Source organism: Oryctolagus cuniculus, chromosome 18 (genome assembly GCF_964237555.1).
Source record: "Oryctolagus cuniculus chromosome 18, mOryCun1.1, whole genome shotgun sequence".
NCBI classification, from domain to species: domain Eukaryota; kingdom Metazoa; phylum Chordata; class Mammalia; order Lagomorpha; family Leporidae; genus Oryctolagus; species Oryctolagus cuniculus.
This window is the reverse complement of record NC_091449.1, coordinates 10,107,746-10,126,317: the sequence shown is the minus strand read 5'-3', so window position 1 is coordinate 10,126,317 and position 18,572 is coordinate 10,107,746. Positions and strand designations below refer to the sequence as shown.

Here is an 18,572-nt window from a genome sequence, read left to right as displayed (position 1 = left end):
CCAGAGGACGGGCAGGCCTCAGAGACGGAAGTGTGGGGCTGCCCCGAGGGACCCCAGAGCGGGGAGAGGGCAGTACCTCTCGCACTCGCGGCACGGGAACACGCCCTGACTCTCCACGCTCCCCGGCGCCTCGGGGGTCCGCCGGGGGCCGGCGTTTGGGCTGGAGTTGAGGATGGACTCCCTCCGGAAGCTCTTGGTCTTCATCTTGAAGTCGGGCGTCGGGCGGTGGCTGGGCGTCTCCCGAGGGCTGCCAGTGGCCTGTGCGGAGGCAGAAAGCAGAGGAGGCAGGCGGCCTGGGGCTCGCGGGCCTTTGCCAGGGGCCCTGCCGCCCGGCCCCTCCGCTACCTTCTCCTCTGGCCTCTCCGCCTCCTCCGGCTCTCGCTTGGTCCTCTTTTCCAGCCCCGGGACCCGGCCGCAGTCAAACTTGAGCATCTTTTTCCAGATATAGTAATACTCCACACACTGTGCCACCGTCTTGGTTTGGATCTGGTGGGGACGACACAAGCAGTGCTGGCCCCCTGGGACTGGCCCCATAGACCAATGCCGCCCCCTTCTTGGGAGAGGACTTGCTGTGTCTCAGGGGGGCAGCAGGCCCAAGTACTGGGGCCCCTGACACCCACAGGGGAGACCTGGATGGAGTTCCTGGCTCCTGGCTTCAGCCTGGCCCAGTCTTAGGGAGTGAACCAGCAGATAGAAGACCTCTCTCTCTCATGCTGCCCCTCAAATGCATTAAAAATATTTTAAAAATAACTTCTGTGAAAACAAAACAGAAAAGTTTCACTGCTCTGGCACAGGTTCTCAGGGAGCTAGGCTGGCGGCTGAGTGTACTCCCGGAGACACTTTCCCCCAGGGGTCTGTGCCAGCTCTGCGCGTGCGCACAAGCTAGGAGCCGGCACATGCACCGCCTGGCTTAGAAACAACACCGCACAGAACGCTCCCACATGACACGGAGCAACAGGGGCCAGACGAACCATCCCCTCCAGACAGTGAGGCAAAAGGGGCAAAATCAGCCACTGGCCAGGGGAGCCCGAAATGGGAAACTCGCTACCTCTTGCCAGCTGGTGGCCTTGAGTTTCTGGGCCACAGCCCGGGAAGAAGGACTCTGGGCAGAGCAGACGGCCTGAGGTGGCCGCGAGACTGAGTGTCCACCTGGAGCACAGGGTGGGGGCGGGGCCGGGGGGACACCGCCTGCAGGACGCTCCCCAGGGTGGAAGGAGTTCCCCCAGTCAGTGCTGGACAGCACACGCCAAGCCGGGGAGTGGCCATCAAAGGGAATGAATGGACATGAGCCTTCATCCCAACAGGGCCTGGAACAGAGCCTGCCCCCAGCAGCCGGGGCATGGGGTGCAGAGGTGAGCAGGGCCTCGCAATAAGGAGCAATTCCCTCAGGCAGAGAGCTGCCCTGTCCCATCCAGAAACCCAGAAGCCAATTCAAAAGCAACAATGTGGGTGTGAGAACAAAGCGGAACCACATTAGTAGGAATGCAAACGTACCCAGCACACAAGGAACTGGAGTCAGTGCAGGAATCAGGACAACCAGCAGAACGTTCGCACACAGCGCAGACGCGGGAGGAGCGACAGCAGCAGTGACACGGACCTCACACAAGCCGCTGGGATGACAGCTGCGTGCCCAGCCGCCCTGAAGCGACCGACACACGGGTGGGGTCTCCACCAGTAACCGCGGAACACTCTGCAGCACTCAACCATCAGTCAAGACGTGGACCACGTTCGGGGCTAGCCGCGCTGTCAGTGAAGGACAAGGCATTCTCTGCCCACTGCAGTGACAGAGGACTCGGCAAAGTCCTCGACACACGGAGCCCAGTCCCTCACGGTCGGATCGCAGGGGAAGGAGAGCGCCTGAATGGGAACAAGCTCCCGACACCTGACAGTGCTGACGCAGAAGACACACCTGCTTCGGGCTGAGAGCGGCCTGCCATCTGCAACCTCGGCTCTGCCTTAATAAACAGCACCACCACCACAACCACCACCACCACCAACAGCAGCAAAGAAAAGAGAGAGAGGGAGGGAGAAAAAAAATAAACCCAAAGCAGGCAGAAGAAAGCAAATAATACAAAGCACAACTCAATTAAACAGAGAAATCAACAGAACCAAAAGCTGACTCTGTAGATCAGTAACTGCGTAGACTTCCGGCCGGGCTGATGAGCAAGGTCAGGACTGAGGGCGGCAGCACCCTGACAGGACGCCCTGGCTACTGCGGCCAACAACCGAGATGAAATGCATGATTCCTTGACAGGCACTGTTCACTCTAACTCAAGAAGACAGGATAACCTGAATAGCCCCGTGTCTGTTACTTAAGTTGAGGTTACACTTCAAAACCTTCCCACAGGGGCTGGTACTGCGGCGTAGCAGGTAAAGCCACCGCCTGCAGTGCCGGCATTCCATACGGGTGCTGGTTCGATTCCCGGCTACTCCATTTCTGATCCTGCTCTCTGCTATGGCCTGGGAAAGCAGTGGAAGATGGCCCAAGTCCTTGGGTCCCTGCACCCGCGTGGGAGACCCAGAAGAGGCTCCTGGCTCCTGGCTTCGGATCAGCACAGCTCCGACTGTTGCAGCCAACTGGGGAGTGAACCAGTGAATGGAAGACCTCTCTCTCTCTCTCTCTCTCTCTTTCTTTGTGCGTGTGTGTGTGTGTGTGTGTGTAACTCTGACTTTCAAATAAATAAATAAATCTTAAAAAAAAAAAAACCCTTCCCACAGGCTGGTGCTGTGATGTGGTGGGTTAGGCTGCACCTGCAGTGCCAGCATCCTAGATGGGCACCGGCTGGAGTCCCAGCTGCTCCACTTCCCATCCAGCTCCCTGCGCATGCACCTGGGAAGGCAGCAGCAGGTGACACAAGTGTTTGGGCCCCTGCCACCAATGTGGGAGATCAAATGGAGTTCCAGGCTCCTGGTACAACCTGGCCCAGCTCCAGCTATTGCAACCTATAGGGAGCAAACCTGTGGATGGAAGAGCTCTCTGTATCGACCTCTCTCTCTCTGAAACTCTGCCTTTCAAATGAATAAAGAAATCCTTTTAAAAAAAAAAACCTTCCCACAAACAAAACTCAAGGCCCAGATGGCTTCACTACCAAATATTTAAGGAAGAAGTAAAACTAACCATAAACAAACTTTTCTAAAAAAGATGTGGGAATACTTTGCAACTGAATCTCTGAGGTCAACATTACTCTGACAAAGATCTTACGAGGCAAGAAAACTAGAGACCAACATTTCTGTGAACACAGATAAAAGTTCTCAGCAGAACCTTAACAAGTGGAATCCAAGAACAAATAAAAAGGACAATGCACTACGATCAAGTGGACCTCATTCCAGAAATGCAACACTGGCTTCACATCCAAGCATCTACGTAGTCCACTCAAGTGAACAACTATGTGAACACCTCAGTAGACGCTGAGCAAGCCCTCTTATGTCCAACACCTGGTTCTGATATGAGCTCCCAGCAAACTAGACGGAGCTTCTTCAATGAGACAGGGCATCTACAAACCCGACAGCTAACACCACAGCCAGAGGTCGAGACTGGATGGCTTGCCCTCTAAGGTCACCGTTTCCAGTCGACACTGCACTGGGGTTTCTGGGCTGCAGCAATCACACGGAGACAACGCTGATGGGCAGGAACAACAAAACCGTCCTCACTGGCAGACGGCATGAGCGTCCATGCAGAAGAGCCAATGGCATCTACAGAAAAGTGGCAGAACCCTGAGTTGGGCACCAACACCGCAGACCCACTGAACTTTCAGTTCTATGCACCTGCCACAAACCATCAGAAATGGAAGTTTTTAATAAGTACAACTTATAGCTGCATCAGAAAATAAGAAGTATGAGGAATAACTGAAAAAGATGTGGAGCAGCTGTACACTAAGGACTGGGAGCAATCATCGACGACCTAAGTGGGGAGACAGACCTGCTCACGCGTCAGAAACTCCATGTGGTTAAGATGCTGTATTACCCAACAAAACCCCACCAGGCCGGGAGGGGAGGTCCTGGCCTATTGGCTAAGATGCCAGTTAAGGCAGCTGCATCCCGTATCACCGTACCCAGGTTTGCTGCCCCGCTCCAGCACCTGACCCCAGCTCCCACCGATCACACCCTGGGAGGCAGTGATGACTCAAGCCACCGGGCTCCTGCCTCCCCCCGGGAAACGTGGACTGGGTTCCCAGTCCCGACTGTTGTGGGTGTGTGGGGAGTGAACCAGTGAGGAGAGCTCTCTGTCTCTGTGTCTGTGCTGCAAATAAATAACAATTTTTTTTTTATTTGACAGGTAGAGTCATAGACAGTGAGAGAGAGACACAGAGAGAAAGGTCTTCCTTCCGTTGATTCACTCCTCAAATGGCTGCTATGGCCGGCGCTGCGCCAATCCGAAGCCAGGAGCCAGATACTTCCTCCTGGTCTCCCATGCAGGTGCAGGGCCCAAGCACTTGGGCCATCCTCCACTGCCTTCCCGGGCCACAGCAAAGAGCTGGCCTGGAAGAGGAGCAACCGGGACTAGAACCTGGCACCCATATGGGATGCCGGCACCCCCTTCAGCGGTACATGTGCGCGCAGACGCTGCCCGGCAGCAACGCCGGTGAGCACTGGGGCGGCGGTGCTTACTGCGTCAGGAGCTGCGTGCAGGACTTGGTGTGGGGCAGGGGAACGCATTTGGTAAGTCTTCTTTTTTATTTTTTTAAAAAAGATATATTTTATCAATTTGAAAGGCAGGATAACAGAGAAAGAGGACAGAAGGAGAGAGAGAGATCTTCTATCTGCTGGTTCACTGCCCCTGGAAGTCTCAATGGCCAGGGCTGGACAAGGCCAAAGCCAGGACCCTGGACTCTATCCGGGTCTCCCATGTGGGTGGCAGGGGCCCCAGCACTTGGGCCACTCCTGCTGCCTTCCCAGTTGCACTAGCAGGGAGCAGCCGGGACTTGAACCAGCGCTCTTGTAGGACTGGGCGCCTACTCCCCACACCGCCTGGAGTCAGTCACAGCCCTGGAGACGAGGGGCTGTCACGAGCAGAGCCATGCGGGCGGGGTGGGGTGGGGTGGTGTCCTCGGGCCCTGCTCGCTCAGCTCCTGGGTGAGGCCTGTGTGCAGCGGCCACGCCCGCCTTACCGTCTTGTGGATCAAGTAGAAGTCCTTCTTGTGGGCACAGAACGCCTTCTTGAAGAGCCTCTTCTCTATGGGGGTCCAGATGTCCGAGCCTACGGAGAACAAGGCCAACAGGGAGGACGCTTGCCCTCTGCCACCACGGGCCTGGCACCTCCCTGCTGCCGCCGCCGCCGCTTCGCACTCGGCCACGCTGGCCTGGATCGGTCCTCACAAACCCCGCGCTGCCGCTGCAGTCTCCACCCGGCAGCCGCCAACACCTCGCAGGGCAGGTGAGGGCCGCGCTGCCCGGCCCCGGGGACGGTGGGCTCAACTGCTGAGTCTGAGCCCAGCTCCGCTGCCTTGGCCAGGACGCCACCCCCGTGTGGCTGGAAGAGCCCAAGGCAGAGGGCAGAGGCGGGGCTCTGACGGGCCCAAGCTGTCCCAGCCGCCCTTCTCCAGTCACCTGTGTAGCGGTAGTCGGCGAGCGGGTGAGTCCGCGGCTTCTGGGGTCCTCTGAGTAAGAGGGTTTCCAGGGCAACCTGGAATGAGAGGGGTGCGGGCCACTCCCAGAGGCAGAAATGATGGGGTGGAGGACCACCTGTGCAGTTTCACTCATTTGCAAAACACAGCCCAGCTGGGGTCACTGACGCCCAGGGCCACCAGCCTGGGAGCTGTCTGGGGCACTGAGTGACATCACTGCACAGGGCAAGTGCAGCTGACATGGCCGTTTTTAGCAAGACTTTCTCAAGGCCATTGAGCTAACTCTGGCACAGGGTTTTACTCCACCAGACGGCAGCACCGGGAGGGGCAGCCCGGCCCAGAGCCCCCATTTCACTTTCTCCACAGCACTTGCTGCTGTCAGTTAACCACTTTCTAGGATGCATTTCCTGTTCGACTCTCCTAACGTGGAAGCCCCGTGACAGCAGGGACCTTGTCTCCCTCGCCAGCGGAGCCCCGGTCAGGTGAAAACCCAAGGCCCCTTGTCCCCAAAGCATGAGGGATTCCAGGATGGAGACGGTGGAGCTGTAACCGACGCGTGCCTGCGCCAGCACGGGCAGCCAGTGAGTACCCAGTAATGAGCACCCATCATCCTGCTGCAGACCCACCACGTGCCAGGCACCGCCTCCCAGCTCCACAGAGAGCAAGGCCACACTGGACCCTCGGTCCCTGACCTCGTCCCAGCGCCCAGAGCTGGAAACCGCTCAGCACGTGAGGAGGGGCGTGCAGCGGCACAGGCGTTCACGTGGCACCAGAAGTGTCGTTCGAGGGGTTTTCATCAGAAGATAGAGCTCAATACACCAAGCACATTAACACAAACCTGAGCCGGCGCTAGCGGGCGGCCCCCACACGCTGCGCCCCTGCTGGGGCTCCGGGAGGCAGTGACTGAGCCTGTGTGTGGACGCCCCTATGCTCAGTTCCCAGGAGCACCAGGGAAGGGGCAGGGTGTCCCGAGCTCTCAGTGGCTGCAAGCCCAGCCCCAGGCGGGCAGCACAGGGAGCAGTCAGGGCCCCGCCTCACCTGGACGCTGCCCTGAGCCTCGTGCAGGCAGTGCAGCGCCAGCTCCAGGTTGGTGCCGCCTCCTGGCATCACACTGGAGCAGGCCACATTGCAGAGTTCCATCACTGTGGGTCCCGGGAAGAGGAGACGCAGGGAGTCAGCAGGAGCCGGTGGGGCTCCTCGTTCCCCCCTCCCTCACACACTGGCCCGGGGGCGGGGCAGGCTGGGGGCGGCTGGGACGAGCAGGAGCGGCGGAAGCCCTGGCCACGCACTTGCTCGGATGCAGCCCAGGACACAGGGATGCAGGACACAGGGTGGGAGGAGCAAGGTGCACTGACTGCAGCCAGCACCCAAGCCCCACCCCTGCCCCAGGGACACTGCTGCTTGGTCAGGTGGAGAGGGGGCGGAGGGGCCTCGGAACCCCGCCCAGGGCCGCAGCCACCTCTGTCCTGTGTCTCTGGGTTGGTCATCACATCGCCCCACGGCTTCCAGACCAGAGATGCCACGTGCTCATCGATTCCAGCCAGCGACCTGTCTTGCAGCTCCGGGATATCAGCCTGAAACCGGCTTCCTATGTTGATGTGTCTGAAACCAGGCCACACACAGGTGCATGAGACGGACAGGTGACTGGGGCTGGAGATGCAGCAGAGGCAGGGGCATCTCCGTGTCAGGTGTGTGACACCCTGGGTGTGGCGTGGGTGCTTCAGAGGCCTCTCCGGGACACTCGCACCTTGCTCCCCGCTCTGGTGCTGCCGTCTCTCTGGGCCCCAGTGCCTTGCTCTGGGTCTAGGATGGGGAGTGCCATGCCCAAGCCTTGCCCTCAGCTACCACCAACTCTGCCTAGAACCCTCTGCCTGGGCGCTTGGCCCTCTGCAGCCAGCGGTGCCTATGTGGACAGAGCAATGGTGGGGCCTCCCATACACAGACAAGGGGAACCTAGCACCTCTCCTAGGGAGCCCCAGGTGCACTGTTCCAACTCACGGTTCAATACTGATCTTGGAGTCGTCCTTCACCACACAGATGCCAAAAGAGCTGTCCCCTTGATCTAGGAAACAGTGGAGAGCAGCCCTCAGCGCCTCAGCTCGCCTTGGTGGAGGCAGGCTCCATGAGGGGTCACGGACAGATACCTCGCTAAAGCCTCCTGGGCCACACAGCTTCAGACTAACACACTTTTTTTTTTTTTTTGACAGGCAGAGTGGACAGTGAGAGAGACAGAGAGAAAGGTCTTCCTTTTACTGTTGGTTCACCCTCCAATGGCCGCCGCGGCCGGCGCACCGCGCTGATCCGAAGGCGGGAGCCAGGTGCTTCTCCTGGTCTCCCATGGGGTGCAGGGCCCAAGGACCTGGGCCATCCTCCACTGCACTCCCGGGCCACAGCAGAGAGCTGGCCTGGAAGAGGGGCAACCAGGACAGAATCTGGCACCCCGACCGGGACTAGAACTCGATGTGCCAGTGCTGCAAGGTGGAGGATTAGCCTATTGAGCCGTGGCGCCAGCTCAGACTAACACACTTTCAAGACTAATCACGTGGGGCTGGTGCTGTGGTATAGTGGGTAAAAGCCACCGCCTGCAGTGCCAGCACCCCATATGGGCGCCAGTTCAAATCCCAGCTGCTCCACTTTGGATCCAGCTCTCTGCTATGGCCTGGGAAAGCAGTAGAAGTTAGCCCAAGTCCTTAGGCCCCTGTACCCATGTGGGAGGCCTGGAGGAAACTCCTGGTTCCTGGGTTTGGATCGGCGCAGCTCTGGCCATGGCGGCAAATTGGGGAGTGAACCAGTGAGTGGAAGACTTTCCTCCTCCCTTCCTTTCTCTTCCCCTCTCCTTCTCTCCCCCCCTTTCTCTTTGTGTAACCCTGATTTTCAAATAAATAAATCTTTTTTTTTTAAGAAAAAAAAGTAAAGTAACCAAAATGGGTTGGAGTTGGGAGGAAGAAGTTACCAGCAAACTGAACACAGATCAATGAATATAATGCATTCTGACCAACAGGGAAAAGAATGAAGCAAAGTGGAGAAAGCCCCGGAGAAACACAGCACACAATGAAGCGCAGCCACTGTGTGTACTGGGAAGACCAGAGCGGGAGGAGAGGAAGAAATCTCAACGACAATGGCTGGGGCTGGCAGGTGGCGCAGGCTAAGCCACCATCTGGGACGCCTGCAGCCCGTTTCATGTTCCATCACACTGCTTCCAATACTGCTTCCTGCTGATGCGTCTGGAAGGCAGCAGACGATGGCCAAAGTCCTCGGGCTCCCGCCACTCCCACGGGGAGCCTGAGAGTCCTGACTCCTGCCTTCTGTCTGACCCAGAACTGACAGTTGTGGGCACGTGAGGAGTGACCCAGAGGATGAAAGATCTTTCTTTCCCTCTCTCTCTCCTGCTCTCCCTCTCAAGTAGATGAAATGTAAATAAATACTTTAAAAAAATAGGGGCAATGTGGCACAGTGGGTTAAGCTACCATTTACAATGCTGGCATCCCTTATCAGAGTGCTGGTTCAAGTCCTGGCTGCTATGTTTCCAATCCAGCTTCCTGCTAACACGCCAGGGAAGGCAGTAGATAAATGGCACAAATACTTGGGCCCCTGCCACCCATGTGGGAGACCAGGATGGAATTCCTGGTTGTTGGCTTCCATCTGGCCCAGCCCTGGCTATTGTGGCCACCTGAGGAATGAACCAGTGGATGGAAGACTCTCTCTTTCTCTCTCTCTCCCTCCCCACCCCTCCACCCATACCCTTCTGTTTCTCCCCCTCTATCACTCTGCCTTTCAAATGCCTAAGTCTTAAAAAAAAAACCTACAATATACACATCCAAGAAGCTCTATAAACGCCAAGTAGTGTAAACACAGAGAGACCCACATCCAGACAAAAAGCTGAAAGTCGAAGATAACATTCCAAACGCCGAGTGAGGACGAAACCTGCTGACGTGTGAGGAAACCCCAGTGAGAGGGACAGCGGACTGCTCAGGACTGCTCAGGGGCAAGAGCCTCGGAAGAACAAGACGAGGACACCTGCCCTGCCCTGCCACTTCTTTCCAAAAGCATGACGGGGCTCCGCCCAGGACCATCAGCCAAGAAAAAGTTGTAGAAGACATGCAGATTGGAAACACGGAAGTAAAGCTCCCTCTGTTAGCTGATGACATGGCTGGTATATAGAAAATTCTAAGGAACCTATTTTAAAAACTCAAAACTACTAACTGGGTTTGGCAAGGGCACAAGGCATGAGATTAGTATAAAAATCAATCATTATTTGACAAACCAGGAATAAACATCTTTTAAAAAGATTTACTTATTTGAAAGGCAGAGTGACAAGAGGGCGACAGAGACAGAGAGTGTTTCGATCTGCTGCCTGACTTTCTAAGCAGCTGCAACAGCCAGGCCCAGGCCAGGCTGAAGCCAGGAGCCTGACACTCTATCTGGAGCTCCCATGTACCACGGTGGCAGGGGCTCAAGTACTCAGGCTGTCTTCCGCTGCTCTCCCAGATGCATTAGCAGGGAGCTGGGTTGGAAGTGGAACAGCCGGGACTTGAACTGGTGCCCGTGCGGGATGCTGGCTTTGCAGGTGGTGACAGCCTGCTGCACCACAGTGCTAGACCCCAGTAGTGGCCATATTTACACACCAGTAATGAAATTAAAAAATAGTTCTAGTCGCAATAGAATAAAAAAGACTTAAATATTTAGATATAGCTGTTAACAAAAGATGCTTAAGATTCACTGAAAACTAAGAAACACTCTATTGAAAGACAGTGAGCGAGGTCTAAGTAAATGGAAAGACATCATGTTCATGGGTAGAAAGGCTAGGCCAGCCACTCCCCTGGCTGACACACAGACTTAGCAAACCAGCTGTGAGAATCCCTACTAGTCCTGAAGTCTGAAGAAGCATGGGTTCGGGAGCTCCGACCCTGAGAGGGAAGGACAGCGTGGGAGGACTCACGTCTCCCATCTCAACCAGTCACAGAGATGCAGCGAGCAGAGCAGCGTGGTGCTCAGGAGGGGCGCCTGCGCCTGTGGGGCCGGCGCTGCACATGGTGAGCTGGGGGCCTGCGGCGCCAGCGTCCCACGTGGGCGCCGGTTTCAGTCCTGGCTGCTTTGAGATCCAGCTCTCTGCGGTGGCCTGGGAAAGCAGTGGGAAATGACCCAAGTGCTTGGGCCCCTGCACCCATGTGGGAGATCCGGAAGAAGCTTTTGGATCCTGGCTTTGGCCTGGCCCAGCCCCAGCTGCTGCAGGCATTTGAGGAGTGAACCAGTGGATGGGAGACCTCTGTCTCTTTCTACCTTTCAAACAAATAAAAGCTAGTAAATAGTTTTTTTTAAAAAAGTGTGGTACTGGCGTAAGGACAAAAATGGGACAGAACTGAAAGCCCAATAATAAGCCCATACACTTAGGATTGTCAACAAGAGTGCAAAGACAGTTCCATGGGAATCATCTTCCCAACAAATGGTGTTGGAACAGCTGGATAGCCACACCCTAAGCAATGAATATCCCTACCTCACACCATATACAAAAGATAACTTAAAAATGCAGTGAAGACCTAAACGACAGAGTCAGTCATAAAACTCTTAGAAGAAAACCTTGGAGTAACTGTTTGTGAATTACATTTCAGGAAAAATCTGAACATTTAACACCAAAAGCACAAGTGACAAAAGGAAAAATATATCAAAATCTAAAACTTTTGGACCACAGTGATAGCATCAACAAGATGAAAAGGCAGCCCACAGGATGGGAGAGGGATCTGGGAAGGGGCTTGCATCCAGAACATAAGGAACTCCTGGAACTCAGTGATAAAGAGACGGTCGCTCCATGTTAAGAAACAGGGCAGGGTCCAGACACTTCTAAGAACATACACACAGTGGAAAGGAGCCCAACATCGCTGGCTGTCAGGGAAGTGCAAATCAAAACCACAATGAAATACTACTTTACACCTGCTAAGCTGATTACAGCAAAAAGCCAGGCAGCGACAAGTATCGGCCAGGGGGTGGGGAAACCAAGACCCTCACACGTGGCTGGTGGGGCGCGGATGCTGCCAGTGTCGGGGAAGCGGTGACGCAGACAGTGGTCACGTGACTCGGAGGAAGCCCACATCCACAGCAGACGCCTGTGCAGGAAGGCTCTTCCCAGCTTCTCCGTCACCGCCGCCATGTGGAAACAAGGCTCTCCGCCTCGCAACGCAAGAGCAGACAGACCAGACGTGGTCCGTCCCTGCGGCGGAACGAACTCTGGCACCTGCCACCACAGAGGCGAACCCTGGAAACACTGTGCTAAGTGAAATGATCGGACGTGGAAGGCCGCACGCTGTACAACTCGAGTTCCGGCCAACCCACAGAAGCAACACAGACGCAAGGCTGCCTGGGGCCCGGACTGCTGGGATACGGGGCAGGGGTGACTTCTAGAGGGTTCAGGCTTCCTCCAGGATATGACAATGCTCTACAATCAGACTGTATGGGGAGGGGCACACGCTTGTAGATATCCTCAAAAATGGGATTTTTTATTCATTTTATTTGAGTGGTAAGGAAAGGGAGAGAGAGAGAGAGAGACAGAGATGTCTATTCCCCAAGTGCCAGAAAGAGCCAGAACTGGGCCAGGCCAGAGTTAGGAGCTGGGAACCTCATCCGGGTGCCCCAGCCATCACCGCCCCCTCCTGGGAGCAGCAGCAGGAAGCTGGAATCAGCAGATCCAGGCCTGGAGCCCGGGTGCTCTGATGTGGGATGCAGGTGTCCCCGCTGGGATCTCAACCACTGTGCCAGATCCCCGCCACATGTCACACGCGACATGGCTGACGTGTATGTGTTGGATCTCAGTAATGATGTTGAGATGAGCAGGCAGAAAGATGGTCAGGGTAAACGGTCTCTGTTTTCTTTCCAGCTATACAATTCCAAGCACCCAGGGCTACTGGTCCCAGATGGCTCTGGGGTACTTCCGGGCAGCAGTGGGACCCTCAGGCCAAGCACCCCACAGCCAGAGAGAGCCACCGGACCAGATGCTACAAAGACGCACGGCAGCGGTCCAGGGCAGAGGGGCCTGGGCAGCACGAGAGGGAGCAGCCCAGCCCTACTCACCCAGCACGGAGCTGCTGAGCTGGCTGGGCCCAGCCTGGGGGCACGTGGAGCAGAGCGTGTTGAAGTAGAGCCCGGAGCCCTCCCGGATGGGGCTGAGCATGGGAGGCGGCGTGTAGGGGGAGCACTGGAACAGGCCCTGCAGGAGGCGGTCCACCAGGAACACCGGAGAGCGCAGGCAGCTCTGGTGGCCCCCAGGGCTCGGCGCCCTGAAGGCTGAGGGCTGGGGAGGGATGAGCAGCGCCTTGGACTGGGGGCGCTTCTTCCGCTTCCTGTGCTGGCCGCCCTCCTTGCCGTCCCTTTCTTCCTCGTCTTTCTCTTGTCCCTGGAGAAGGGAGTTGGGGACCACAGGCATTCACTACAGCAGTCGGTCTTCAGGTCAGCAAACAGGCCGGAAAAGGGGACGGAGGGAAAGAGGATGTGGCCACGCCCGGAGCCCTCAGCAAACAGGGCCGAGCAGGGCCTTGGGCAGCTCTGCCCCGCTGCCACACCCAAGCCAGACCCGAGACACCAGGTGCGGGGACGTTCCACGGCTGAAGCCCCAGGAGGCCCGAGGCTGGGGATCTTGGAAGCGTGGGAGGACGGTGTGGGCTCTGGTGGCCAGCACTTACCCAGTGGGGCCGGGGGGCGTGGGCCAGGGGACCAAGTGGCAAAAGCAGCTCCCGCGGGACCAGGGCATCTTTGGGCCCAAACACCCAGCACGAGTGCAACACAAGTGTCCCATGGGGTCCTCGTACAGTTGAGAGAGGCCCCACAGCGTGATCACTGATCACCAGATCTCCACCCCTGTTGGCCTTATTCCTCTTCATCCCCCAGGACTCAGCTCTGACAGCTCCGCCTCCAGGAAGCCCTCCCTGATCTCCTCAGGCTGGATCAGGAGCCCCTCGGAGCTCCCCCAGAAATCCTCTTCCACCAGCCCTGCCCACTCTGGACTGTCACTGTTTGGGACAGGTCTGGGACTGGGAGCCAGGCTGTCCCGGTTAGTGCTATGTCCCCAGCTGCCCCAGCACAGGCCCAGCACAGAGGGCTCAGTGAACATGGAATGACTGAGCGAATGTGCAACCCGAATTCTTCAGTGTCAGGACTTTCTGGGGTGTGGGGTTTGGGTTTTTCCCAAGGCTTCCGCCAAAAGCTGGGAAGGGTGGCAGAAAGGCAGCAGGGGTGAGCCCCCACCTTGGCCAGGCTCCCCAGGGCTCGGCTCCCCAGAGCCACAGGCACCGGCATGGGGATCACCACAGAGGCTACAGCCGTGCTGTCCAAGGGCTTCTTGGCTCGCAGGGGAGTCTGTCCGTCCCCATCTGGCCTCAGAGCCTGTCTTGGTGGCTTGCAAAACTCTGTGCCAAACACCTGAACCCGGAGAAGAGGGGGCTCCTTAAGGAAATGGCAGGCAGGGACAAGAGGAGCTGCCCAGGATACAGGGGAAGCCCTGGAGGCCTCTCCGTGGAGAACAGGCCAAAGACAGGGCTGGGCAGCTGCTGCCACCCCACAGCCACAGCCACAGCCAGCCCCAGAGAGCAGTCCAGCCCTGACCCTGAGCCCCTGCACCCCCCCCCCAGGACAGAGCCCCCAGCCTCACCTGCTGCTCCTGCTTGCCCCGCGGGGACGGCCACTGGTCGCTGTGGAAACACATGTGGCTGTTGAGCCCCTTCTCCGTATAGAACATCTGGCTGCAGTTCTTGCAGACGTACGTGCTCCTTGGCTCTGTCCACTCGCCAGGGCCCCCGTTTTGGTGGCTGCTGGGAAGACAGGCAGAGGGGAGGATGGGAGGGTGGGGCTCGCCCCCCGTCAGGGTGCTCTGGGAGTCTGGACCACCTCTAACAGATGCAGGCTTTGCCCAGATTCTTCTGCCTGGAGCGTCCTCTTCAGCACGGAGGCACCCCGCTCGCTCCCCCAGGGCCGGCACCAGAGCCACAGAGGGTGCCTGCGGCATGGGCACCTCAGGCGGGTGGGTGGGGCCGCAGCACGTACCATGTGCCTGCTGCGTGCTCGTCCCTCGAGGGATGGGGTATCCTGTAGACGTTCCCACCCTGTAGAGGAAAACATACCTGAGGCAGTGCCATGGGAGTGCAGAGCTCAGGGAGAGCCAAAGCCACGCGCCTGGAGGACATCAGAGGGTGCCCCGGCCTGGCTCAGATAGGACCAAACATGCAAATCGGATGACAGTGAAAACTTTCGGGCCACAAGAGACCGTAAGTAAGACAGAAAGACAGCCCCTGAAACGAGAGAGGGTGCGGCTGACCGCGCGTGACAAGGGGCTCGCATCCAGAGTGTGAGGAACTCCCGAAACCTGGGAACAAGACAAGACAGTGATCACCGCCACGAGCTCTGGACAGCTTCTCCCAAGAAGACACATGGCCGCCAGGCACAGCGGCACCTTCAGAGGAACACAATGCAAACCACGAGCTGCCACCTCCCACGGCGGTTCTGACACAGCAGCACGCGTGCAGGGCGGTGGGCAGCCTGGCGCTTCCTCAGACGCCGGGCAGGCAGCTGCACGTGGCCAGGCAGTTCCACTGGCAGGCATGCACATCCGCACAGCCTCGGAGGGAGAGGCACGCACAGCAGCTCTCCCCCAGCAGCGGCCCGGATGCGCAAAGAACACGTGGTCTGTGCGCTGGACCCCACTCGGCTAGACACACAGCAAGGCCGCGACGGTCCCCTCAGCTCAGGGGAACAGCAGCACACCATGCTGGGAGGAAGGCCAGCACCGGGGCCACACCTAGCTTGCAATGCACAGGAACAGGCCAATCCATACAGCAGAAGGCAGAGCTGCTGTTGCTGGGGACTGGGGCGACGACAAAGGGGTGCCGGACGCTTGCTGGGGGCTGAAACTATTCTGGACAACTCGGGAGACAGCTGCACCATCTCCTGAACACCCCACAAACCACCAGACTGTGCACTTTAAAGTGGTGAATTCCGGTATCTGAATGATAACGCTGTTAAAACAGCAGCAGCACCTGCAGCGCTGGCATCCCCTACAGACGCCGGTTCAAGTCCCGGCTGCTGCACTTCCCATCCAGCTCCCTGCTAATGCTCCTGGGAAAGCAGTGGAGGACGGCCCCAGTATTCAGGCCCCTGCACCCATGTGGGAGATCTAGAGGAAGCTCCTGGCTCGTGGCTTCAGCCTGGCCCCGCCCCAGCCACTGCAGCCATCTGGGGCGTGAACCAGTGATGGAAGACCTTTCTCTCTGTCTCTCCCTCTCTCTATGTAACTCTCACATTCAAATTAAAAAAAAGAGAGGAAGGAGTGGCTGACAGGAGGGTGGCAGGGTCCCCGGGGGATGGAGTTCGCAGCAGGAGTACAGGCACCACATGCACAGGAACCGAGTTGACACTCAGCACCTCGGGCACGGCCTGCAGCGTCAGCACACGTCACTGGTGCCTCAGGGGGGCAAGCACGCGGCTACTCCAGCGGGAGGATGTGAGGCAGGAGGCTCCATCTCCGTGCCCTGAAGAACCCAAGGACGCGAGAGGCCAAAGCCAGCAGAGCTCAGTGGGACAGCAGCTGACAGGCACGAGGCTCCTTGTCCTCTGAACCTGACTTTCTTCTCTGTGAACATCGCACTAAGGACTCACGGGGTCGGAGTGACAGCAGCTGGACAACCAGCCCCCGCCCCCCCTCGGGCCACGCGGCACAGGGCTCGGGTACCTGGATTCTGTTGAGGACTGTCAGCTTGGACTTGGCGTCCCGGGGCGGATCTGCCGGAGGCCCAGCCGAGGAGAAGGAAGCCATGGCCACCTGGCTGGGAGACGCCGCGCAGCACATATCCATCTTCGTCTTCTCCCTGCGGAAGCCGGGGAACCGCTGGGCCCTGGGGTGGCCTGAGAAGAGCCGGTAGCCTCCGCCCCGGGAGCTGCCCGGGCCCTTCTCGCCTTTCGCGGCCCCCGGAGCTGTGCTGTTCTCGGCCACGGCCTGCTGCCCGGGCAGCTCATCCCCTGCTGGCTGGATCTGCCGTGAGCCCACAGCAGGAGGGATGCCCCCCAGGTCCAAGGTGCCTTTTGAGGACCGCAGCTGCTTGGCCAGGGAGGAGATGTCTGGCTTCCCGCATGGGTCCAGAGCAGGCGCTGTGAGGGCCGACGGTGCCGCAGCCACTTTGGGCCCTCCCTTGGCGTCTCGCCTGGAGCTCCCCGGGGAGGCCTCCCTGAGCCCTGCGGGCACCAGCTTCCTCCTGCGAGCTGGGGATCCCTCTGGTTCTGGGTTTCCGGGCCCAGCATGGAGAGAGTCCATAGGCGGTGCGGGTGGCGGAGGCTGCTGGGGCCACGGCTTCAGGGTGGCCTGCTTGCCCTCAGGCCCCGGGAGCTGCGAGGTGGCGGCGGCGGCCACCTGGGCATGGGAGAAGATCCTCTGGGACTTGGTGATCATCTGCAGCACCTGCATCTGCTCGTGGCTCACCAGGGATTCCTGCGACTTTAGGAACAGCTGGCGGAAGAGTGGCGTAGCGTCGGACGGAAGCCCACCCGGTTTCTGGACGTCCTGGGCACCGGGCTCCCCAGGGCTCTGCCACGAGAAGGAGTCACAGTCGAACTTGCTCTTCTTGGAGGCCCAGGCATCGTCTTCGCCTCCAGCATACCTGGGGTCACCCGGGGCCTCAGCGGGCCCCTTCAGGAGTGTGGGAGGGAAGGCCGGCACGTCCTCGGGGCCGGGGCCGGGGCCGGTGCTTGCGCTGGACAGGGGCTCAGCTGAGGGGGAGGCGCTGCTGGGCCCAGGGCCAGACTCACAGCCCTCACGAGACGGCACTGCAGGGGGCTTGTGGACCACAAACAAATTGCTGCCTTTGCTCTTGGGGCAGCCTGGCAGGTTCCGGAGCCACTGGAAGTTGTGGCCCGAGGGCTGGGAACCGGCAGGGACTGTCTGGCTTCGGAAGAGAGGCAGGCAGGCAGGCAGGGCACCACCCTCAGGCCAGCCCTCCAGAGTGGATGGGAGCGGAGGCATTGGGGGCTCCGACTCCAGTGGGTCAGGGGCACCATTCTCAGCTGCCCTGGAGTGGGTGGCTGCCTCCTTATGGGAGGCGCGAGGCTCCTCAGGACCCTCGGTGCCCAGGGCTCCCAGGGCTGCAGGAGCGCTGGCTGGGGTGCAGGAGGACGCCGAGGAGGTGGGGCAGGGACAGGCTGAGTTCCTCCCTTCGCTGTCCGCAGGCCCTGCGAGGGCCGGGCCAGAAGGAATCTTCTGGTGGACGATGCTGCTCACGATACAGCGCAGGAGGTCTCGGTTGGGCAAGAGCGCGCTGGGGGACCTGGCTTCCGGGGGCCCCAGGGAGCGCAGCCCACTGGGGGCCAGCTCATGGGGGTGCGGGGCGTCTCCACAGGCCTCCTCTTCCGGGGGGGCTTCCTTCAGGATGCACAGGCCGTGCTGGACCTCGTAGTGCCGGCGCAGCGAGCGGTAGTCGCAGTAGCTCTTGCTGCAGCCCTGCTCGATGCACACGAAGGGCTTGGTCTTCTGGTGGGTGAGCATGTGCCCGGTCCTGGAGGCAACACAGAGGGGGTCAGCCTCCGGCGCAGGCGCCGGGCGGCCCCAGCTCAGCCGCTGCAGGGTCCCCGGGAGGAAAGGCGCTGGGCAGCCCAGAGGGGCAAAGCCTTTATGTGGAAACAACCATGGGAGGCGGCTGCTCCCGCAGGCCTGGGCACGGCTGACACACAGGCTTTGCAAAGCCCCACAGGGCAGAGCAGCAAATCAGACAGCCGCGTGGAGAGACGGAGAGCTGCCTGACTCCCAGGCTCTCTCCAACTCACTGGCTGGGGAGCCGCCCCGTTTTTCTTTACAAAGAGCCCACTGGCATTCTGAGGACAGCCATGGCCTCACCTTTTGCTAACAGCAGAGCCTGTGCCTGGCCCAGGGTTCCTCTGTGGAGGCCGCTACCTGGAACCCCCACAGCAGAGAAGTCAGCTGACAGGGCCCCGTCAGTACAGACTGTCTCCAGCCCCGCAGCCCGCCGTGCATGGAAGCCCACA

The 18,572-nt window shown here is 58.9% G+C and overlaps 1 protein-coding gene across 5 annotated transcripts in view; it reads right to left on the bottom strand.

Moving 5' to 3' along the window:
* ZNF541 (zinc finger protein 541) overlaps positions 1-18,572 on the bottom strand; it is a 39,320-nt gene that overhangs the window by 648 nt on the left and 20,100 nt on the right. For 2 of the 5 annotated variants that reach the window (XM_070062031.1, XM_070062030.1), the window contains 12 exons: positions 16,273-18,085; positions 14,592-14,650; positions 14,200-14,359; positions 13,797-13,970; positions 12,627-12,948; positions 7,563-7,626; positions 7,024-7,166; positions 6,603-6,706; positions 5,548-5,623; positions 5,109-5,197; positions 346-486; positions 77-258 (listed from right to left, as the gene is read on the bottom strand). In XM_070062031.1, coding sequence (XP_069918132.1) covers positions 77-258; positions 346-486; positions 5,109-5,197; positions 5,548-5,623; positions 6,603-6,706; positions 7,024-7,166; positions 7,563-7,626; positions 12,627-12,948; positions 13,797-13,970; positions 14,200-14,359; positions 14,592-14,650; positions 16,273-18,085 — 3,327 coding nt within the window. The remainder of the gene's footprint in view (positions 1-76; positions 259-345; positions 487-5,108; positions 5,198-5,547; positions 5,624-6,602; positions 6,707-7,023; positions 7,167-7,562; positions 7,627-12,626; positions 12,949-13,796; positions 13,971-14,199; positions 14,360-14,591; positions 14,651-16,272; positions 18,086-18,572) is intronic. The other 3 variants (XM_070062032.1, XM_070062033.1, XM_070062034.1) reach the window with 3 other exon arrangements.